The sequence below is a fragment of the Takifugu rubripes genome, chromosome 8 (assembly GCF_901000725.2).
Source record: "Takifugu rubripes chromosome 8, fTakRub1.2, whole genome shotgun sequence".
Lineage (NCBI taxonomy): Eukaryota > Metazoa > Chordata > Actinopteri > Tetraodontiformes > Tetraodontidae > Takifugu > Takifugu rubripes.
Window position 1 is genome coordinate 14078941 of NC_042292.1, and position 23359 is coordinate 14102299.

Here is a 23359-nt window from a genome sequence, read left to right on the forward strand (position 1 = left end):
TAGCAGAGAGTTCTGGGTTCAAACCCCGGCACAGACAAAAGTTGGAAGGTGTTCTGGTGGCAGGGGCAGGTGCCAGGACACCCTCAAAGCACTGCTGAGGTGCCCTTGAGCAATGCACCAAACCCCCGATTGCTTGAATTGGGCCCTGTGAGGAGTTTGCAGCCCCGCCAGGGTGCATCCTGCCTTCACCCCCATGCAGCTGGGACAGGCTCTGGCACCCCATCACTTTTTCATCTTTTACAGACTTTTGGTCTATTTCTTTTTCATCTTTGACTGAACTGTAAAAGAAGTGAAGTGACTGAACCTTTCTGAACCCTTCCCCCGTTACTGCTGAGGATTCAGAACACTCAAAATGATCTATGTTAACCTTCTTTCGGAGTATATTTCAGGACAGATTTGGGTTTCATTTTATTCTTGATTGCTCAGGTCAGGGGAACCTTCAATGGTGGGATAGTTAGTGCTAATATCAATAGAATATCCTTATTGGATGAGTGTTAGCTCATGTAATTGTCGTAAAGAGCTCAGGAAATATTTGTGTCTCTTAGTAACTGAGTACTAAACTCCATGAACTCATTTGTCTCTCGATGCAGAAAACAGCTGAATCTCCCAAAAGTCACCCGACTTGATTTCGGTTCCAGATACTGTTGATCTTCACTTCGCATTTTCTCGAGCCACAGGTGTCACCTCGATGTTTTTTGCCAGAAAACCACAATGATGAGACGCGGGACAAAAGTAAGGGTTGAGCGAGGGCCCATTTTTTCATATTCGACCGAAAAAGACCCTCCAGTAACGACGGGAGTGGCTGGAACTGCCATGTTTTGATGGACGGGTCGAAATATCGCAATTGTTCCGTCATCTGGGCTCAATTTCACTCATCAAGAAATGATCCCTAAAAAACAACAAACCCTGCTGTGTGGAATGCCAAGGAAAATACACTTAGTTGACACTTACAAAAAGCAGCACCTGTGCCATCATGGTGACGGTCCTCCAGCCTCCAACACAACTCCAAACCAAACTTTGCGGCTGATTCAGTCCTTCCCATAAACAGGGTCTGTTTTCATCAACCCCGACTGCTGCTAAAGGAAAGAGTGAATCATAAAGGCCACCATTTAAGTTGTGCGTGTGTATTTTCATCTGCATCGGGCTGGAAGAACACGTCCCGAACACTGACAGGCCTGATGGAAGCGTACTGGCGCCTTACACAGGGCAGCGACTGTTAAACTCGGACGAATGTTTGCATGGATACGGTAACTAAAAACTTCATGTCGTCTTCTCTTCCATACAACTGAAGTTTAATAGTGCTTTTTAGCATTAACATTGTTGCCTGTTGCTAGCTTTTTTTGCTAATCTGTCCATCAGAGTTGATTCCTCCAACAGTTTGAAGCGAGCAAGATGCAGAAAGTGTGGCGACAGTTTCAAGTAACTCAAAAAGGCTTTTTTCCTCCTTGAATTACAACCGCGGCTAAAGGACAGGCGACGGTTTCTAAAAGATACTCGCCGTCCCCTGTTTCCATTTTGATGCGGCTTGAGGCGGACGCCTGTTACCGCAGGGCCGCGCTCGCTCGGCTCAGTTGCATTAGAGGGCAGGAGAGCTGTCGCGGCTTCCTGCAGAATAAATACCCTCGACATGGTCTGCGGAATGGGTGTGTGTCTGCTGCGCTAAAGCGCGAAAAAAAAGTGGCATCTTTTAACTTCCTGCCGACGGCACGGTGGAAAACCCTCAGCCGGGTCACGTGACACATCTTCCGCTACCCTCGAGCCATTTCACCCGTCGACGTGTCCTTCCTCTGCGACTTAGACCAAATACTTCCTGGAAAATAATAAAAAGAAAAAACGGTCGCCAAAAGGGGAAGAGGAAGGAGAAGAAAGCGGCGAGGGAGGTGATGAAAGCGACACGGATGAACTGCAGTGCGAGCGCCGGCGTGGATGGTGGTGAGTTCGCTCTGAGACGTGCTAAAAATGGTGCACAGGCATTCTAATCTCTAGACTCTAATACGTTGTGGTTTATAGTGTTTCTGAGACTGTAACTGCGTCGCTCTCCTGTTTTTCTTGTTTGTTTTTATTCAGATTTTCCAGTCAAGTGCAGTGAGGAAGTGCTTCTCCCTTTCTTCACAGACGAGCGGCTGTGGCCCGTGATGGACTCACCGTCCCACCGTCCTGCCGACCCTCCAGCACCTCCTGCACTCCCAGAGCTTCGGCTGGTCCTCCTGGGCAGGAAAGGAGCCGGGAAGAGCGCGGCGGGGAACACCATCCTCGGGGGAGCAGGAGGCTTTGAGAGCGGGAAACCCACGGAGGAGTGCGTGAAAAGACAGGCAGATGTGGCGGGCCGAAAGGTCACCGTGGTGGACACCCCCGGGTGGGAGTGGTACTACCCACTCAACGGCACTGCCAAATGGGTGAGGAGAGAAACTTTAAGGAGTGTGTCGCTCTGTCCGCCCGGACCCCACGCGGTGCTGCTGGTGGTACGGTCCTGCGCCTCAATAACAGAGGACTACATGCACGAGATAGAGGAGCACCTGGAGCTGCTCGGGATGGGAGTCTGGGGTCACACCATGTTGCTGTTCACCAGAGGAGACGAGCTGGGCCTGACCTCCATGGAGCAGCGCGTCTCCACGAGCGGCCTGACGCTCCAGAGGCTCCTTCGGAAGTGCGGCGGCAGGTACCACGTCGTGAACAACCGCAACAGAGGGGACGTGACGCAGGTCAGGGAACTGATGGGGAAGCTGGAGGAGCTGGTGGGAGGAGGGCGGTTCTTGGAGATGGATCACGTGGCGCTGGCGGGTCTGGAAGAAGACGGGAAAAGGAGAGCGAGGGAACAGAGGAAGAAACAGAGGCAGATGGAGGAGCACATGCAGAGAGCGACCATCAAAGCTGCTCTATTGAGTGAGTTCTCACTCCTGATGACAAAATCTAAATCTTTTGTGGCGACTGATAGAGTTTGGGTGAAAGTTTTAAATGTCTACCATATGTAAGTAAAGTGAAAGTAAAATCTGATCTGTGTCAAACGTGTCCGCATTCATCCAGACGATGGTCCTCAGGGCTCGGAGCTGGATGCCCACCGCTCATTCTCCAAGGTCCCCCGATGTTTGCCCGAGGTGCGGCTGGTTCTCCTAGGTGAACGTGAAACGGGGAAAAGCTCCGCGGGGAATTCCATCCTGGGTCGCGCCGGCTTTTTCCAGGCTGGGGTGGTGACCGAGGAGTGTGTCCGTCGACAGGCAGAGGCGGCCATGCGGCTGGTGACGGTGGTGGACACCCCTGGCTGGGAGGCGGGTATAACTGGGGGCACAACAGAGAGAGTGAAGCGGGAGATCGCCACTAGCGTGGGGCTGTGCCCTCCGGGGCCACATGCGCTCCTACTGACTCTGAGGGTGGACACGCTGGTGGTGTCAGGACATATCAGGGAGCATCTCGAACTTCTAACCGAGGGCGTGTGGAGACACACGATCCTGCTGTTTACGCATGGGGATCAGCTCCGAGAGGGGGTGAACATCCAGCAGCACATCCAGGGCGGGGGCCGGGACCTCCAGTGGCTGCTGGAGAAGTGCAGAGGCCGGTACCACGTCATTAGTAGCCTAGAGGGGGGCGGTAACGGGTGCTCGGGCGAGGTGACTGAGCTCCTTCAGAAGGTGGAGAAGATGGCCGCCATGAACAGGTGTGAGGCTTTTTCTGGCCTGGTTCATGAGATCAGGGACCTCAGCCAGCAGAAGAATGAGAAGTTCAACCAGCGCATGAAGGAGACGGGGGATAAAATGCTGCGGCAGGAGGCCGAGCTGAAGAAAATGAGGGAGCGGGAGGTGAAAAGCATCAGGTGGTTCTTTGAACGGAAGAAAAAAGTGAAATCGTGTGAAAAGAGTGGGGTTCAGAGGGAAGGGGAGGATGAAGACAGCAGAAAAGGTGAAAGAAAGACCGATTACAGGGAGCTGGAGGAGAGGATCCGCTGGCTAACGGAGGACAAAGAGAGGGAAATTCAGGATCTGAGCGTGGAAAGGGAGAGAATCCACCTTGCACTAAGCCAGGGTATGAAAGAAAGGGAGAACGCTACATTCAGACTTGACCTGAAGCACAGAGAGATCGAGGAGCTGAAAGAGAGGATCGAAGAACAGCAGCTGAAACTGCTTAATCTGGAATGTGCCAGTGTAGAGAGGGAAAATGAGAGGAAGCACTGGGAGGAGAACGTCGAAGCGCTGAAAAGAGAGCGGAAGAGCACAGTACAGAAACTGGAGGGAGACATAGAGCTGCAAAAGAAAGAGAAAGAAGCGTGGATGGAGAAGGTCCTGACCTTGGAAACAGAAATAGAAGAGTCACACATGATGGAACAGCGGCTGAGAGCAGAAATGGAAGCTAAGCTGCTGGAGAAAGACCAGCGGCAGGAAGAGCTCCGACAGGAAACGCAGGCGATTGTTGACCAAGCAAAGCTCCAGCAAAGACAGATGGAGATGAAAGTGGCAGCGATGGCATCGCAACAGCAGAAAGAGGCCGCGAGAAAAGCACAGAATCAAGAGGAGGAGCTGCAGAAGCTGAGGCTGCAACATCAGAAAGAGGTGGACAGAAGAAGCAGCGAAATGAGCAAAATGCAGGAGGAAATCAAAGCACAACACCAACAAGCGCTTGACAACATGGAGGCCATGAAAAAACAACACAGTGGGGAAAAAATGGAAATACGGCAGGAAAAAGAAAGAGAGGTGGAAGAAGTCAAACGCAGGTTTAGAGAGGAAACCGAAAGACAAGAGCAGGCGAAAATAAGAGAGATGAGAGACTTAGAGCAAAGATATCGCGTCCAGATTGAAAGGGAAGCTACGGAAAAGTTACGGGAGAAAGAGAAAGAGCTGGAACTAGTGAGACGGGAGCATCAGGAGGAGTTGGAAAGGAGGCTGGAAGAAACAGAGGAGAGGAGAGCTAAAGAAATGGAGAAAGCTGTGGAAGAGCTCAGAAAGGAATGTGGTTATAAAATAAGAGGCGTAGAAGAAGACAGCCAAAGAGAACTCAGAGAGACAAGACAGCAGCTGGAGAAGGAGACCGAAAAACGACTTGAAGAAAGTCAAAGAATGGAAAAGTGCCTGCTGGAATTAGAAGAAAGGTTGGCGGAAAGCCAGAAGGCCCAGGAAGCAATGATAGAAAACCACAAAACATCAATGAGGCGACATTCGAAAGAGAGAGAGACGCGCGAGGGCGAGCTGAGGCGCGAGCACGCCGACGAACTGCGCGAGCGAACGCAAGAATTCGAGAAAGAAAAAGAAAGGATCGTAAGCAGACTTCAGGAAGAGGCGGAGAGAGCGCTGAAGGAAAGAGAAATGGAGCTGGAGGAGCAAAAACGCGGCCTGAGGGGAACGAAAGAGACGCTGCAACAAACGGAGGACGAGAAGAGAGACGTGGAGGAGGGACAAAGAGACGAGAGACACCTGCGGGAAGCGCTGGAAGAGAAGGACAAGCTGATTGAGACTTTAAACCAGCGAGTGAAGGATGCGAACGAAACCCTGCAAAGGCAAGAAGACGAAAACAACCGACAGGAGGAGGCGGAGGAGAGGATGCAGCAGCTCCTGGAAGGAAAAGAAAGAGAGATAGAAAGTCTTAAACAGCAGGCCCAGGGCAGAGAGGAGGAATGGAGGGATGAGCGGAGGAGAAAGGACGATGAAATAAACGTGGCGAAAGAAGCCGTCGACCAGAAGAGGAGAGAAATCGCAGAGGCGCGACGTCTGCTAGCAGAAAGAGACGGAGAGAGGCGCGAGGCGGAGAAGGAACGCTCGGGCTACGTGGAAGCGCTGAAAGAGATGGACCTTCACGTCCAGCAGAGCCGCGCCGAGCACATGGAGATGCTGGAGGAGGTTAAGGAGAGAGAGGAGGAGATCCTCCGCCTGAGGCGAGAAGACGGCGAGAAAGAGAAGGAGCTCGCCCTGCTGAGGTGGAGGATCGAGCAGACCAAGTCGGAGCTGAAAGGCGTCAGCAGCAAGATGGAAAAGGAGATGACCAGCATGATCCGAGAGTACGAGACGGAAATCCAGAGGAAGAACCGAATGGTCGAATCCGTCGCCGGGGAGAGGGACCGTGTTGTCGAGGAGTGTGAGGACGTTCGGAAGAGGATGGAGGACCTGCAGGAGGAGCATGAGAAGATGAGACGGGAGGCAGAACATCTGAGGCTGAAGCTGAAGGAGGCGGAGGAAGAGTTGAGCAGGTGGAATCAAGAGCAGGTAGAGAGCCGAGAAGCAGACCTGAGGGAGGGCGACGCCCAGATCAGGAGACTCAAGGAGGCTGAAGACATGATAGACGTGATGAAAGAGGAGAAGGCTGAGGCGGAACGGAAACTCCAGGAAACCAAAGACGAGCTGCAGGTGAAGCTGAGCGAGAAGGAACGTGAGTTCGCAGCCAAAAGCCGGCAGATCCAGGAGGAAATCTGGAAACGAGAAAAGGAAGTAGCAGAAAGGGAGAAGGTCCTGGCCAGAAAACAGGAAGCACTGAGCAGAAGAGGATGTGAGCTGGATCGGAAAGAGGAAGAGCTCGTTGAGGCGCGCCAGCTCGGCGAACCGCAGAGAGGCTTAGACGGGTGGCGAGGAGGCGGAGCTAAACGCAGGCAAGGTGACAAAAGAGAAGAAGAGCTGCGGGAAGGGGAGCAACAAAAGCTGCCTGAACTTCCTAGCTTTGGTAGCGAGAACAGGGAAGAACCGAGAGCGGAGCCGGGTTCCTCGAGGGACGAAGAGCAGCCGATGCAACCGGACCATGTAGCGGCGGCAACCCGGCAGCTGGACGGGACGGAAGGACTCCGCAAGAACGAGAAGAGCGTGGAGAAAAATCCCAAAGAACATGAGGAAGAGCTCGATTTCGCTGACGCGGTTGACTTAGCGCGCCGCGAGCTACGAGGACAGGGAGAGGGATCCGAACCAAGCAGAGAAGGAGAAGCGAAGGACGAGGAAGAGCCGAGGAAGAGAAAAGCGCCGCCGGCCACGCGGGGAAACGAGGGGCGCAGCAGCACGGACGCCAACACGGGGTCGCACGGGTCAGATCTAAGGGTGGTGGCTTTAGGGGAGTCTTGGTCAGCACGCGCACCGGACGTGGTCACCATCCTCTGTGGAGAGAGATCTCAACAAGAGGGGTCGACCCTCAGGCACTGGAGGGGTCAGGTGGCGGGACGTCGCCTCTCCGTGGTGGAACCTCTAGGTCTGAAGTGGCGAGACGGGCCGGGCCTGAACAGCGCCACGCAGAAGAAGAGGCTTTTGGACAGCGTCTCGCAGTGCCGCCCTCATGTCGTCCTCCTGCTCCTGCCAGCTTTCCTGACCTGTACGGGGCGGTTGAGGAGCGCCGTGGAGGAGCACGTAGGCTGGCTCGGCGCCGACGTCTGGCGGCGCACGCTGGTGCTGGTCACCTGGGGGGAGGTGCTAGGGGAAAGCGTGGAGCAGCACGTGCTCAGGAACGGGGACCTGACGGGGCTGGTGGGGAAATGCCAGGGCAGGTGCCACATGGTCACCAGCTACACCAACAACTCTTTGGTGGAGGGTTTACTGGAGAAAATGGAGGAGATGGCAGACTTGGACAGATGTTGACGGGACTTTGCTGTTTTGTTTCATGTCGTTTGTTATGATTAAAGTCTGGAGGGGTAAAGGTTCGTTTAGTGTGACTTTTTACATGAGCTTCACACAAAGCCACATCACCTCGTAGCCAGCCTCGAGCACAGAGCCACGTGATTACTAAGCAAAAAAAGAAACTAAGTATGTCTGAACATACCGCAAACACCCCTAATTTCAATTAATTTTAACGGCCACGCCACTGAGCATGAGATAAACACAATGAACAGCCATTCCCAGGTCATTCCCTCTCCCAGAATAACCCAACTCTTTCATCCTTTCTCCACAAGATGGCGACCTTGTGCCGGTTTAGAAAAGCCTCTCCAGAGCGCCCGAAGCAATCAGAAGAGTCATTGATGACAAGGACTTGATGGTGAAAGTATAGTGAAGCTAGTCACATTTATTTTTAACCGCGCGTTTGACAATTTTCTGCGTAAACTGCTACTTTTAAAAGGAAGAGTACACAAAGGCTAACTAGCGGGCCTTCTGCTCCATCTTGACTGGAGGCATTTCAGGAGCACCAAACTGTCTCGCAATTATAACCCCAGGAGGGCCCCCAGCGTGCTGAGAGGACTCCTGCTTTGACAAGTAAATTATGACTCTTGATGAGAGGAATAAGGCTTTCTCAGAATGCAATTTTTGACAGCCGGGAAAAGGCGGGGGGGGGGGGGATACATACGAGAACTTCCATCATCCAGACGTAACGGCCCAAAAACACTTGTGTGCAATCATCGGGCTAAAAAATTATGGAGTGTGAGCGCTGGCCTGTATCTAACATGCCAGCAATGTTTTTTTAATCTGTCCATTCAATAGAGGCTGCCTTCAGAGGCGAGATGGGAGGTTGTTGTGTCAAGCCGAAGCCTTGCTTTTTTTGATCATCTCTGCAGGGTGTGGCTATTTTCCAAGCCTCTGAGTGGAAATTAAGAAGAAAATAAATAAATAAAGTGGGAAAATTGCAGTGGAGGCGGACATCATTTTCAGCGCTTTAGCATAAAGATATCAGGTATTCGACAGAAAGGCCTCCATTAATGTGTCATAAGAACCGTCCTTGTTTCTTTTTTAAATCCTCTGATTTATCACTGCGCATCTCATTTATCATATTATAGTTGATATATTAATCGTAAGCTCGCATTTGCGGCGCCCGTCTTTGAAAGGCTTAGCTATTAACGGGCTTAACGTGAAAGATTCAAAAGTTTAAAACATCATCAATACGGCCAAAGCAAAACTTTTGAGGACATAAATGTTAATGTTGCCCAGTGTAATCACGCAAATAAATGCTAAAGGACGAGCAGGCCTTAAGAAATCATCGGGAAATGCAATCTATCGCTGCTTTTTGGGTTTGTTTACAAAATCTACTACTATAATCAGCAATATTCATCAAATCTGATTAGATAAAAAGATGTTTTCAACATTTGTTGCTATTTAAAGGCTGCAGATTGACTTAACCACAATCCTAATCATGAACATTAGCTTAGGAAAAATAACCATTAGCGTAGCTTTGCAAAGCGAACCCGAGGGCGTACAGCGCTGATTTATGAGCAAAGGGAATTGAGAGAGGTATACAAAGAACTTGTTTCCTATTTGCTAGCATGTAAAATGGATTTCAATTTGAACTTTAACCCCAAAAGCCATTGCTTCCTGCCTTTTATTCAAGGCCACGCAGAGGTGGACACAACTCGGCAAGTTCAAAGGTGAATCTTGGCGCCACCCCAGCGTCGTCCCGCTGAATACCGCGAACAACGAATGATGAAGCCACTCCTGGCCACTCATTTCTGTTTTAGCCAGCATTAGTTAATATTATGGCTGCACGCTAACCCTAATTTAGCGTGATTTGGAGCCTTTTAAGGTTCTGAATGAGGCTTTTTGGGAAATATGAATGAGGCGACATTTACATGCGCCGCAACAGACAGGAACGGCACCGTCAATCATGGCTTTAAATGTTGGCAAAATTACTGGGCTGTGCTCAAAACAGAAGTTAATGGTCGGGGATGATTTCTATTAAGGTCTCTGCACTCTCATTTGAATAATGGTCTTTCAAACAATGTGTGTGTTTTTTTACAGATTTTTTTTTTGTAGTACTTGACCTGGGAGGGAAATAAATGTTATTCCGCTTTAACACCACCATTAATATTCAAGTGGCTTTAATACTCTGGGTTTATTCTTGACTTAACATAATTATCATGTCAGTCTGCTGCTGGTTCCTGAGAAACCCTGATTGGCTGGTACAAACATAGGTTGTTGTTGCTGTTTTCTTTCTCCAATTTAAAAAACATTGATTTGGTTGTGCGTATCACTTTTGTGCTAAAGATGTTGCAGAAAAGGTTGAAATCACGTCTGGCCCGGGATGTTTCCGCGAGTGTGGAAGCTCAGGGCTCGCCGCCCCAGCCGAAAGCCTTCTATCAAACCCGATGTACCATGACAACTTCCAAATGTGATTTTTTTTTTCCCCCCTGCTGCCCCTGCCGGGCTGTCTACCCATGGGGGCATGAGGTAACTTTTACTCTTTCAGAATCAGGTAGCCCAGTTTTCCCAGTTACATAAAGCATCCAAGATCCCGGACAACCTCTCTGGAGACCTGCCAAAAAAATAGTTCGGATGAGAGAGAAAATGGCCGGAAAAGTAAAAAATATTCCTGCTTGGTACACGGGAGTGGGGGGGTGGGGAAGGGGGGGGATATATGTCTACGAGGACACCCTTTAAAAGCATCAACTGTGTGCGTATGGAGAGATCGGACATCAACGGTGCTGACGACAAGCAGCGCTTCGTCTAAAAGCACAGGCGCCATTGCTTCCTGTGTGTGTGTGTGTGTGTGTGTGTGTGTGTGTGTGTGTGTGTGTTGGGGGGGGCTAAAATGTTCCTGCGTGCTGATTTCCCAAATCGAGCAGGTGGCTAAGATGCAATACGGCCCTTCCAGTTTTGAAATTCTTCGTAAAAAAAACAACAAACCCTGAAGAAGATAGATTTTTACATCATATCCTGTCATCTCACTTCCTGAATTCAGCAGGAAGTGGGGTGGTGGGGGGGGGGGGGGGGGGGGGGGGGGGGCAGGGATGAGCCAATGCTGCAGATGATGAATCCCCCTCTGGACTCGATCCTTTCTGGCTGAATGCGTCCAGTGGGCCAGAGCCAGGTCCTGGAATCTAGCTAATGAGACACCCTCCCCACCCTCCCTCCCTCCCCCGACCCGAGGGCCCGCTGCGACGCTATTGGCTGACAGACTGGCAGCGGAGGAAAGGATTGGTCGACGGGGTCCCGAGCTTCCGTCACGGCGCTGGTGACTCAAACTCTGCTCACAAGCTGCGCGACGCAGCGCGGAGCAGCACGAGCAAAGTGAAACGCACGACAAAAAATTTAAGATAAAAATATCGGGGCTGAAATGTTTCACAACCCCTCATTGACAAATTTTATAAAACATTTGAATTCCATATTGACTGTAAAGGAAAGCTTAATGGCACTGAGCTAACTGGACCTCTTCTTTCATGTACATTCACACTATCAAAGATCCTATTGAAGCAGGATGGCTCACTGCCAGCCGTGATAAAATATACACAATAAACATATGATTTATTGAGCGACATGCCTTAAAAGGGCCTTTGACAATAAAAGCGACATGCGGTGGATCTTGCAGCATAAATTAAGCATGACGATGTCCTTACTACATACAAAAGGAGGAAGCTTTCACGTGGAACATCCAGCAAATAGAGGGCGAGTTGGCCGAAACATCACCTGGACATGTGGTGTAAAGTGGAGCAGCAATATGAGCAATGGAGTAAATGTATATCTTATGAGGTGGGATGGGGGGGGGGGGGGGATTGAAAGGAGACAACCAAAAAAAAAAGAAAAGTAAAGAACAGCCTGTGACATTTTGAGCCGAGGTCTTGGTGGCATGATCGGAGCTGTGAGGCAAGTTCAGCCACGGGTCAGAATGCAAGTGGTGGGGGGGGCTGAACATCTATGGGGAGTGTGCCCCCTCTGATCCACAAGAAACTTGGTGGCGTGGCGGCACGCAGGCAGCAAGGAGGGAGGAGGGATCAAAGGTCAAGACGAAACAACTTTACATCCTAACACTAACACGCAACACTCCACAGCATACCCCCCCCCCCCCCCAAAAAAGGTACAACTCAGAGAAGGGTCTGTTGCCCGGCAACGGCCTAGTAGGCCAGAAAAGTAGAATCAGATGGAAATACAGTCCAGAGCCGGTCCAGATCTGGCCCTCTGGATCCAGCTGGGATTTCTGTCCTACCAGGCGGGAAACCACGTTCTCCTAGAAAGTGCGATGGCAGGTGAACGCGTCGTCTTCCTGGTAGGACAGAAATCCCGTTTGGATCTCACGGACTGGATTTAAGCACCTCTGGATTTAAGAGATCTTGGTGAGAGATGAGGGATCATCTCCCATTTGCTCTAAGGGGGTTTTAAGCTTGTCAATAAAACAACGCGCAGGGGTCGTGGCGACGCGTCCGGGACCACACCAGCGGTGCTGGTGTCTCTGACCAGTCAATTTATTGAATATTCCCATCGTAGTACGTTAGTATGTGTACGCCGCATTTCCTAGTTTGTTGTTTGCTCGCCGCTCAAAGCAAAGCTCACGTGTGTGTGTGTGTGTGTGCGGGGGGGGGGGGGGGGGTCAAAAGTTCACAGGAGATATGTGGAGGTTAACGGCGTCCCTTCGGTATACGACACAGATACATAGATACAGACGCACGCATGCCTGCGGGAAATTATTTCCATTTCAGGTTTATCTCCATTACTCTCATTAAAGTTTGATCTGCTGGGGGAGGAGAGGGAGCCATTAAAGATTAATTACATATGTATAATGAAGTCAGCTTCAGAAGGACTTTTGCTCTCCTGTTGGGTGGTGCGTTCACGTGCACTTTGGTGACGCCGTCATCTTTTCGCCCCCAGAGTCACCTGTTGCGTTTTAAAAAATGATTATTAATTGTTTCATTGTGTCAAGTGGCTGAAAGACGCAAATAAAATAAATCATCATCATTACTTTAAAAGAATAGATGTAGGGTCTTATATTTACTGCCTTTTACTGTAAAGGTTACGGACAGGTCGTGCTGCAGAGGTAGTGTGTGGTTGTGAGTGTGCAAAGCCAAAGTGACAAAAAATTCAGTCCTGATTGTAATTAGGCCCCCCCATCATAAAAAATACATGCAGTAGCATAAGGTGTTGCCAAGCCACATTAGAGGCAGCATAGTTATGGTCCACGCACTCATAACTCCACACCCATTATCGCGATTTCTCGTGATTTTATTTTTTATTTTTTAAAGGCAAAGGTCAATCGTTCACGTCCCATCCTACAGAAGAAGCCCCTAACATCTGCTCCTGTTGCCATGGCAATTTGCCCGCAGCTGCCGTTGTTGCCTGACAGACGTAAGAGGGAGACAGGAAGCGAGAGGGAGCTTATTTTGTTGCTACGGGCACATTTGGCAAACGAGGGGGGGGGGGGGGGGGGTGCTTGGTGGTGGCAATAAAATCAGATTTTAACGGTGTGAGTCTGATTTAATGTAGTTTCATTAGAAGTTCTGGGAAAAACTTGGATGAATTTAAGGAAACTGGCGTTGACCCACACCACCAAAGTGATCCACCGGTGTGTGTGAAAACACACCCTAAATCTAATTCTGAAGGATGAACACAACTGGTCAGCATCTCCGACACCTTTAAAAGGTAAAATTAAGAAATATCGTATGTTTACTTTCCCCTTTAACTCAGCGTGACCTAATTATGTTTGTGTTCCGCCTCCACACGTGTTAACGTCTGTTTAACTGATTGACTGTAGGGGGCACGCGCGCGCGCGCACACACACACACACACACACACACACGCACACACACACACACACACTGACGCACACTAACATACTACTATGGGAATATTCAATAAATTGAGACATTTCTCTGTTTTTCAAAAGTCGTATTACTTGGATAATCGCAGGTATTACACCAATTAATAGGTCGACTAATTTTTTTCCCCAAATCCCCTTGAAAACTATGTTTAAATTCCAAATTAATTGCCCTAAATTTGTTTTCAAACTGACAAGAGGGTTAATGCAGGGGCTATTAGCCAAATATTCTTCTCACCATGGCATTAAGTTAATTTAATGTTTGACAGTACGCAGCAGAGATTGGAATAATAATAATAATGATGATGATAATAAAACAGGCGCCAATTAGCGTGCTTGTCTGTGGGTCTGATTGCACGATGAATAATTCATGAAATCAGCCGGAACCAGAAGAATAAAGGCATCAGCTTGCTCACTGAGGTGGGATGGTGAGCTATAAAGACGGGAGGCGCCGCTTCCTTTCCTGAGAAGACACTCAGCCAGGCTGCTGCTTGGTGGAGACACCGGCACCAATCAGGTAATTTATGTACTCTTCTAAATATATATATTATAGTAAAATACTATACAAATATTTACCTAATTAACTGCATGCTAATTTAGTGGTTGGTGCTGCTTTGAGTATATTTAATTGCATGAATTAGAATTTTAAAAGTTACCTTGTTTCAACAATTGAAGGAATAAAAACATCATATTTCTTGTTAAATTGTTAAATCGTTAAATTGAGTTAGTAAGGCTTCTAAATGGTGCATTGAGGTCACATTCATTTCACTGTCATGTCCAGAAGAATAAAGAAATAAAAGGTTTGTTTTGAAAAATCCATCTAATTTCTTTTCTACTTTCCACACAGCAGAAAGACTTAAAAATCCTAAAGAACACGGGGACTTTAGGACCCAGAGGCCCAAAAAAAAGCAGCCGCGGTCCCTACGCGCGGTGCATTCACAGTTCACAGACATCTCGACCTAAATGCGATGTGACGGGAGAACCTTTACTGAAACAAACGGGAGTATAGTATCAGAGAAGGCTGACCGAGCTGTGAACCGAGGCCCTAACACGGAGCAAATTAACATCAACAGAAATAGCTTTTCCGATCTCTTAGGTGCCAGGCAGCAAACACTGTTGGCTCGCCTTAGCCCTTGATGTCTCCAGGAAGAAAGCGACGTCGGAGGGCTCGCCCGTTGTCCCCTGACCTATGACCTCTGAGCTGGCCCGACTCCTGACCCGCCGCGGGCAAATATCCTCCGGTGTCCCCTTTCAGTCCCGCTATTGTCCATCATGAGATCTCTTTCATGACGTCTTCAGCGTGAGGCTCTCCTCGCCAATCCGCCCCGACACCTCGAGGCACGGAGGCGAATTTAGCCACCTCTTTATACCCCCCATCCCCCCCCGTTGATGCGAGTCCTCCGCTTCTGACTCTAGTCCATTAGAGTGTCACGTTGGACTGGTTTAGGTCGGGCGCAGGTGAGGAGGATCTAAAAGAACAACTTGGCAGAGCTGCAGAAGATCAACTCGCATGAGCCGGGATCTTTCAGGTCGGGCGAGGGCGCGTCTCTAGTGACACCCAGGCGGGGGAGGTGAGGGGAGATAGGAAAAGGCTCCAGGTTTAAATACTTTTAGCTCAGCAACGGTTACCTACACAATGTGTGTAGAAGAACTACACACAATTACACATGTCCCACAAGATGATAAAACTCTGATTAAAAAAAAAAACCCCTCATATTTTACTCTCTATGCTGTCATGCCAACAGTCGGACATCCTAGCCACCAACATCTACACTGTGGGAGAGCATCTTGCAATTGATTGGAAGTGGCTGCAATCTTGATATCCGGAGTTGTTTTGCCCCCCCTGCGTCGGCCATCGCTGAGGATTTGACCCCCACCAAGCTTTGCAGATGTGGCATCTTCTTCCATTTTCCTGCGATTAGTCACGAATTACGAATGTAAAAATAAGAGCGCGGAGGCAGCGGTGGCGTGTCGCCCCCCCCCCCCCCCCACCCTCCTGAGCTTCGCGGACCATTAGGTCGGAGTGGAGCAAGGTGCACGGCTCTTAGGCTGGCAGTGTAATGTTGGCGATAACATGGCTGGGGGGGAGGTTTTTAAAAGCCTGCCTTGTCGCGTGGGTGAGGTGAGATGTGGTGTTTTCTCGCTGCCCGAGAGCACCGTCACACCGATATAAAAGCACCAAGCTGAAGGGTCGGCTTGGAGAAAAGAGCCAACGGAAGAAAAAGATAAGGTGTGTGATAACACTACACACACACACACACATACACACAGGGTGTAAAACTCGCCATTCCTTAAATACATCATATATAATATTTATCTAGTGAGTCCTTTGACATCAAAAAACATAAAAATGACAATCAAACAACAACGAAACAGCCTTATAACCTTTAAACCTCACCTTTGGGATCATTTCAAGACCTCTATAGCATACAAATCAGAGCTAGCGTTTTTGTTGCACATCATGCGGGGTGAGGGGACACCTGAGGACCCGAGGAGCCAGACTGGTTTCGGGGGTGTGACTTAACCTCGGAGTTGGCGTGTCTAGACTTCTTCTCGCGCATCGATAACAATTGTGAGGGTGATCCGGGGTCAAGCAGCTGCAGTCGCCCTCGCACGATGAGCGGCGCTAACGCCGAGTGTAATCGTGGCCCCGCTTTATGGGTCATACCTCTGGCCCCCAGGGAAGAACGAGGGCATATTAACTAATGCAAAGGCCTAAACTGGATGACAGATGGCTGCAAACACATTTTCAAGTGAAATAATATCATTCGAAGGCGCACATTATATAGATCAAACACGTAGGTGACCATATGGTTAAACACCTTATGTTGCAGCTGATGGATGTAGAGTGTCATGTGACAACAGGGCAACGGTTTGGACGTGTTAAAAAAACACATCTGGCAATGTCACGGATACGAGTACTCACACACACGCGCGAGCTGTGCCAGTGTTGCCCACAGAGTTCACTGGGTGGGTGCAGACCAGACTGAAAATGCTGGGAGAACCCAAACATGCCAGGCGCGATCACGGTCCATGGCTCAGCGCCCTGCCGATGTCGCGACCCCTGGTTAGAGGAATGGTGGCGGGTCTTGGGGTCGGCCCGCCGCGGGCAGTGACAGGGGAGGTGAGGACAACACGTGCGTTTAGGACCAAGGTGGGAGAAAAAGGGAGACGCGCTTCTCCGGGAGGAATTTCACCCTCAACTCAACTAAATTTGAAATTAAGATTATTTTGAGGACAAAAGGGACTCGAACCATGAACCCAAAACCGCATCCAGGTGCAGGTAGACTCTTCATTTCCCTCCCAGCTTTGGAAATTGTGTATAAATAAGGAACACAGACCTGAATAGGTACTAAACCTTAGGGCACAAAAAAACCCAAAAACGTTTACACACACCACAGGTTTTTGTGTTCCTGACGTGTCGTGTGTGTTGAAGCGGAGCGCGCTCGCTGTCCCCAAGCGGCCACACTGTCACAACCATATTTGGCTGTATTATGCCTACCAACGCAGCGTTTCAGGGGCATAATCAAAGAGCGCGTTATGACAACCAGGTTTTTTTTCTTTTTTTCTTTGTTTGGTTTTTTTGTGTTGCGTTACCCTGCAGATGAACCGGGGCAAGTCAATGCTCCGTGACCTGGACCAAAACGGAGCACCATTAAACAGGACTGCTTATTTCGGCGCGTGTCGTTACGGTTTGCCTTTCGGTTCATCTCCCGGTGCTTCGCGCTCGCATGCCGGATGCATTGAAAAGCAATAATGCAGAGAAATCTCTCGACAGAATAAAGCAGTGTAGGAAATTTGACCACGTTAATGGTGTCGCTGAGCAGTTGGCCTTTGCAGCTTTACGCACAACCAGTGCGTGACTTCACAGGGAGGCTGATACTATAAATACGAGGTCAAGGTTCTGGAGGTTCTAAGTGGTGAAAGAAGTAACTGCAGATAGGAGGCTCTTTCCTGGCAAGTTGAACTCAATTTTTTAATAAAGCTTCTATATTAAAAATTGCAGAGGTGCCTTATTACTATAAAATCTATAGAGTTGCTAATTCACCGATCAGCAAAATGCCCTTTTAAAGCAATGAGCGTATAATCAGGAACTAAAGCTTTGCTCAGAGGGAAAAGAGGCTGTCGGGAGAGTCAAATGCGATGCTGTTAAATGGCCAACCGGTGGGAAGAAATTTGGAAGTTGGCAACAAGCAGATGGACAGAATCGCCCCCAGAATCGGTGTTGAAAGAGACGGATCAGTATATTACAAATCAACAAAATTAGACACGTCAGCCGCTTTTAGCTTTACTGTCTACACACATACAGTCGCACCTGCGGATACAGTAACGCTGACATTTCAGGCCTTCCTCGCCATCTCACACTTTTACCCCTCTCCTTCCCTCCAGTCATTTCTCATGAAATGTGAGGACTGATAAAAAAAGAAGTGTTTAAGGGACGTGGAGGGAGAGAGAGAGAAAAAAAAAGCTGTGGGTTCAGGAGAGGGTGTGATGGTGGCGCGTCTTCTGGGACCTCGGGGTGACGGAGCAGGAGGGCAGAGGCAAGAATGAAGATAAACCTCGGAAAGGTTAAACAGAATGGCCACGAGAAAAGTGAGAACAGAGGAGATTGTGGTTGGTATTAAATGTCAGCTGTTCCAGGGAACACATGCTCGAATCACAAAACTAAAAGATGATTGAATAAAAAAAATGAAGTCTCGACACCTTCAAATAAAAACTGCCCAGCTGCCCGAATGCGCAGATATTTGATTTACACACACAGGCACGCACCCGTGCACACGCGTCACTCATTCAACACATTACACCAGGCGTACTGCAGCTGCACGGTGAAAGTTTATAGCGATAACACGGTTTGACACATCTGATTTCACATGTGGTGCTAAAATGTTTCGGTGCCTCCTCTGCTCGTAGTCCATTTATCTCACTGTCAGTTGACGTGATTGTACCTGTCAGTGGCAGGAACCCTCCCTCCCTTCCTCCTCTCCGTGGTCCTCCACCCTTATGCCCACCCTTCGCCTGCGTCCTTGCCCCCGAACGGGCCCCGGTAGAGGCGGAGCGCCTGTTCATGGCGTTACCAAGGGAGGTCGCCGTTCGGTCACTGCGCAGAGGTTGGTCACATTGTGACTCGGAGCTGCAGAATGTGCCATGGTGCATTAGTGCGCTGCTGCCTGGCTGAGCATGAGGCGCAGAGAGGAAGAGGGGCGGGAAGAGGAGGGAAGGAGAAGATTGCGGAGAAGGAACGGAGTCTGTGGATGTCAGGGATGGGAGGAAAGGCAACAAGATTTGGGGATGAATAAGCCGCATCGGCGTGTTTCCAACGTAGCATTCGCAAGCCTGGAGGGGGAGTCACACGGGCTTTAGAGGGCCGATTGCTTTTCTTTCCTTCTTTCCTCAGGTCGGTCATTTCCAGCAAGACATGAATGGTCACATGTGGCTCAGAAGTATCTGTTGCACAGCTGATAAAGGGAGCAGTAATCTGATTGGATGACAGGCCAGAGTAGTGAGAGAGCTCGCCACGAGGCTGCTGGGACATGATCTCATTTTCATCCTGGCCCTACACAGGCTTATACATCTCTGTTCGGACTGCTGCTAATCTGCTCGGCTGCGACCGCCGTCACAGAAACACACACACGCACACACACGCCCGTGCGAGCGTGGACACACATCTTCAGTGGATTTGTCTGAATCCATCGAGTTTCAGAAAACGGGGGAGTTAATATCAGCTAAACAGCTGCTGTGGCTTTTAAAATTTCAGTGCTTTTAGGGAAGCGTACTCACAAATGGAGCGCACGCAGACAATCAAACAAAGACGAACGCACTCAGCTTGTCCAGGCTGTCCAGGGACTCGTGTCGAAAGGCAAACATGAAACAGCTCTATGACGAAGACTCCGAGCAACGTTCGTGACGTGACCTCGGTCAAAGGGAGCCACAGAGACCGCAGAGCGGCTGCGCTCTAAACACGCCCGCACACACACAAGCACTGTGTGCATGTTAGCAAACATACATGGTATGTTTCACTGCTTCTCTAGGCGTACTCACTGAAACGTGTCTGCGTTGGAGCTGACAGCTCTGGGGGTTTGACCCTGGCAGCAGAGATCCAGGGGTCCATGCCTCGTCCTTGACCCTCCTCTGGACACATGGCAGCTTGGAGAGGAAAAAGGAAAGGTGCACATCAATGGAAAAAGTATTTAACACCAGGAAACATTTATGATGACGTTTAATGTTTGACAATGTCTAGGTGTCAATTTATGTAAAAGTGAACTCTAATATACTGTATGTTACCATGGTAACAGACAGATTCATACTAGCGTCATGCTATAACTGACTCAGTGCCACCTTAAACACAGCACATACTACATGACTTTAATGGCATTTTTCCTGTTGCTTATATACAGTATGGCCATATATTTAGCGTCTGGTTCAGGATTTTCGAAAGACATTTTTTGGAGAAAACAACTATCATATTAGCTACAAAACACTGTCATTCGACATATTCACCAATTCCATTCGAAGCATTAAATTCTGTCAGTTGCTGTACAAAACGTAGTGAACGTTAAAAAAAAAAGAGGCAACCCTCCAATTGAATTCTGTTTCCATTAGACCTGACGGCAAAAAACAAGCCTATGGTTCAGGCAAAGGTCAAGTGGTGAATATCAGAGTGGCCCAACACCAACTGAGCCGTTACCAGCACTAAAAAGTGGAGAATGCAACTGTTTCAAGTCATGAGGGCAACTCTGCCATAGCTGTAGACCAAGGGTGCGATGGAAGGGAATGGACCTGAGGCCTTGACAGCAGCAGATTGATCTGCTTTAATCAGGTCCAAGTGCACATTGCCAATTTTAATTTACTGTCAATACTGATCCGGGGGCGTAATTGACAAGAGCACTGTGATCCACATGCAAGAGGGCAAGTATCCATTTCTGCCATGCCTGCAGCTACTCATTTGCATGTATCTGTCACAATCTATTGAGCTGCCTTAAACATAACATGTGTTGCTGAATATCCTGTAAGGACATGAGCTTTTACTTTGGGTTTTATCCACGAAGAGGAGGAATGGCATACAATTACATGCAGATAAAGGCTGCATTAATAAAACATGTCCCGCATGGATGCTGAATAATCTTTGCGCATTTGCAGCTTTTTTCTAGAGGCTTCTAGCAAATGTGAAGAAAATGGAGAATAATCTTAGGGTGAAACTTACTTTAAATGCACGATTTCGCATTCAATACAAAATGCAGTGTTACAGATGTATTTCTACAGCAATAACCATGGTCACGTAGAGCGGAGGTAATGCAAATCACTTTAAAACTCAAGTAAAATAGAAAACACAGAAATAAATACCTTCAGAAATCATTAGACCGGAAGATGGCGCGCGAGCTGTCGTGGGGCAGGAAGTCAGCCTAGCTACCGCGTTTCTATGGCAACAATGGAGTCGTCCAACAAATCTGGCAAAAAGAAGCGTGTGAAATGTAAGAAAAGGTAATTAAGGTAAAATATTTGCCCCGAGCTCATAGGGTAACAGCAATAATCATTTAATAGTCGTCCGTCGGGCTGTAGCTGTAGTGATTGTAATAAAGTTTGTTAGCAAATTCTGGCTACTTGTTGCGGACAACTGGACTGTCTGCGAGCTAATGGCTGTGTTGTCTTAAAAAAAGATTTCAGGGCTACTTACTGGTTATCTTAAGCGTTTAAACGGTTGATTTTATTTATTTATTTTAAAGTTGTTTGTCTTTAGCAGGAAACGTGCCCATGTGGCCCCGGCGGAGATGTGTCCTGCTGCTAAAAGCGAGGAGAAAATGAATATTACTGAAAACACAAAGGTCAAATCATTGAATTTAGTATATTTTCATGGTGGGGAAAGTTGACATTACATTTAAAAAATATTAAGGAAGTCATCATTGAAATAAATACCCATTTCAAAATAAAATGCACACACCTGAAAATTATTAATCAAGTAATTTGGACAATTTGCAGATTTTTCCACTTTATCTTTAGTTTATTGAATATTATTATTAGAATAAATATAGAAAAATAATGGCAAAAATAATAGAATGTAGGAGTACAGGACTTTTATTTTGTTGGGCATTTACTGCTGTGGAATAAAGGATAAATCACAAACCAGTAGAGACTAAAAAACAATGACGTTATATCCAAATGCTTAGATACACAAATATATCCCTTTGGAATTATTGATTAATCCTCTTAAGTCCTCTGGAGACTTACTGTGTGTGCATTATCCTGCAGGGACAGCCAGCTTTCCATGTGGCCTGTCTTTATGGTCAGCTGGCTACTATTAAGCAACTCCTGGAGTCAAGTCTGAGCTTGATCAACAGCAGTGACCTGCAGGGTCGCCGGGCTGTTCACATGGTCATGTCCTCTCAGAGTTGGCCTCGCACCTCTTCGTGCCTCAGATATTTGCTAGAGCAAGGGGCCGACATCAACGTGTAATCCTTTTATGCATATTTACGCCTATTTTCACCACATAATTACAATGAGACGAGTTAAAAGTTTTTTTTTTGATAGTAAAACAAATTCAGGGGCAACCCCACTGCACTTGGCTGCCTCAGAAGGCCTACTGGACTGTGTAGAGACCCTCATCCAAGCTGGAGCAGACATTTTGGCCCAGGATGACATGGGAAACACTCCTCTAGATTGGGCACGCATGGGGTGCCACAGGGAGGTAGCAAGGTAATCAGCGGAGCAAAGGAGTGCCTCCTTATTCACAGATTTAAAGATTTTCTTTTTGTGCAGGCACCTAAGAAGCCACATGTGGCAAGAAGCTAAGAAGAAGGAGTTGCAGGAGAGGAAGCTCGTTTGGGATTTACACAGAGATCTCACCCGACAGGTCAACATGAATGAACGCAGCAAAAAAGTCAGTTTTACACGTGGTGGAAGTGTTCCCATAAAGCAGTAACAATACCCCATATTTTAAAGTATATTTCAGTTATTCATCATTTAAGTCAAAAAGCAACATTTCACTTAATGAAAACTAACTTATCTGTATTAACCTTTAGGCACTTAGCGACGTAAAGATGGCAGAGTGGGCAAGTAGGAAAGGTTTTCCTGTGAAGGATTTCTCCTATGTGGTCCCAGTAAGTCAGTATCACACCCAGTGCGTTCCATCAGATGGGACCAGAGCCAAGTGGAAACCTCCCACACATCCTCTGAAGCAGCAACCCCCCGCCTCGAACCCTTGGACCATTTTCGCAGGCCTCCCCCCGGAGAAGCCTGATCTCCGGGACAGCATCATAATGATGGAACGAAGCAGCAGGCAGCTAGAGTACGTCACAAAATGGGACCGTACGCCTCACCAGTTGCCTGACCTGCCCACGGACGTCCTCAAGAGGGTGTTGTTCCCTAAAGCGTTCCCCTCCAGGATCTCCTCCTCCCGCCACTTTGAGCCATGGGACATCACAGAGGTCCAGCACCGAAGATACCCCCTGGAGAAGAACACCTCTCCCTGGACTGAGGTGGCAATGCACCTAGCTGAGGTGCTGGAGCCTGGACACTACTGACCCTCGCCCCGACTTATACTCATATATGAGGCGCTCACATATGATTATTATGAAGGAGATAGTCTGCCACCCCACCAGGTCGGCTCAACGTGACACAAACGCCACTCTCCCAGATGCTGTGCTCCCGAAAGGTGAGAAAAACCTGGGTGAACTGGGTCACCCGTCACCCTTGGGATCTTTGCACTTTCCACGATCCCCCTCAGGGACCGTCTTCGGGATCCAGGTGAGCTCTTGTCAGCGGCAGGTGTGGAGCTGTCAGCCGGCGTTGTGTGCTCTCGTCTTTGTTTTTCTTTACTTTGAGGAGTGCTTCACACGTGCACACTGGCCTCAGGGGGCCGAGGGCCGCAAAGAAAGCGCCGTTTATATTAACTTTGCACTTAATGTAAATGTACCTAATTGTATGTTTGAACCCATTTAAACATTTTGTCTCACATACTCCAATAACG

The 23359-nt window shown here is 48.6% G+C and overlaps 2 protein-coding genes and 1 long non-coding RNA gene across 8 annotated transcripts; 2 read left to right on the forward strand and 1 right to left on the reverse strand.

The window, feature by feature from the left end:
* Nucleotides 1-1088: 1088 nt before the first annotated feature.
* Nucleotides 1089-21723, reverse strand: LOC115250626 (uncharacterized). 2 transcript variants are annotated; one of them, XR_003889195.1, is made up of 5 exons: nucleotides 21622-21723; nucleotides 21071-21177; nucleotides 20740-20843; nucleotides 19438-19542; nucleotides 1089-1810 (listed from the first exon to the last, which is right to left on the reverse strand). It is a non-coding gene; the product is annotated as an uncharacterized lncRNA (long non-coding RNA). The 2 variants fall into 2 exon arrangements; XR_003889194.1 differs by lacking the exon at nucleotides 1089-1810 and adding an exon at nucleotides 2693-2783.
* On the forward strand, nucleotides 1753-8495 carry LOC101072286 (trichohyalin). 3 transcript variants are annotated; one of them, XM_029839806.1, is made up of 3 exons: nucleotides 1753-1962; nucleotides 2068-2883; nucleotides 3025-8495. In XM_029839806.1, exons 1-3 carry the CDS (start codon nucleotides 1884-1886, stop codon nucleotides 7530-7532), a joined length of 5403 nt encoding a protein of 1800 aa, XP_029695666.1. In that variant the 5' UTR covers nucleotides 1753-1883; the 3' UTR covers nucleotides 7533-8495. The 3 variants fall into 3 exon arrangements, with proteins under 3 accessions (XP_029695666.1, XP_029695667.1, XP_029695668.1); XM_029839807.1 differs by having other exon boundaries at nucleotides 1753-1932; XM_029839808.1 differs by having other exon boundaries at nucleotides 1753-1932; nucleotides 2116-2883.
* ankrd53 (ankyrin repeat domain 53) lies at nucleotides 20762-23354 on the forward strand. 3 transcript variants are annotated; one of them, XM_011616804.2, is made up of 6 exons: nucleotides 20762-20877; nucleotides 21137-21218; nucleotides 21643-21842; nucleotides 21922-22086; nucleotides 22150-22270; nucleotides 22413-23354. In XM_011616804.2, exons 1-6 carry the CDS (start codon nucleotides 20816-20818, stop codon nucleotides 22911-22913), a joined length of 1131 nt encoding a protein of 376 aa, XP_011615106.2. In that variant the 5' UTR covers nucleotides 20762-20815; the 3' UTR covers nucleotides 22914-23354. The 3 variants fall into 3 exon arrangements, with proteins under 3 accessions (XP_011615106.2, XP_029695669.1, XP_029695670.1); XM_029839809.1 differs by having other exon boundaries at nucleotides 20763-20877; nucleotides 21134-21218; XM_029839810.1 differs by having other exon boundaries at nucleotides 20832-20886; nucleotides 21134-21218.
* Nucleotides 23355-23359: the final 5 nt, after the last annotated feature.

Excerpts from the sequence above, each read along its gene's own strand:
- LOC101072286 (XM_029839806.1), top strand. The coding sequence starts at position 1,884 with ATGAAAGCGACACGGATGAACTGCAGTGCGAGCGCCGGCGTGGATGGT. Across the intron at positions 1,963-2,067 it reads TCTGAGACGTGCTAAAAATG|ATTTTCCAGTCAAGTGCAGT; the intron begins GTGCACAGGCAT and ends GTTTTTATTCAG. Across the intron at positions 2,884-3,024 it reads CATCAAAGCTGCTCTATTGA|ACGATGGTCCTCAGGGCTCG; the intron begins GTGAGTTCTCAC and ends GCATTCATCCAG.
- ankrd53 (XM_029839809.1), top strand. The coding sequence starts at position 20,816 with ATGGCAACAATGGAGTCGTCCAACAAATCTGGCAAAAAGAAGCGTGTG. Across the intron at positions 22,087-22,149 it reads TGCCACAGGGAGGTAGCAAG|GCACCTAAGAAGCCACATGT; the intron begins GTAATCAGCGGA and ends CTTTTTGTGCAG. Across the intron at positions 22,271-22,412 it reads TGAATGAACGCAGCAAAAAA|GCACTTAGCGACGTAAAGAT; the intron begins GTCAGTTTTACA and ends ATTAACCTTTAG.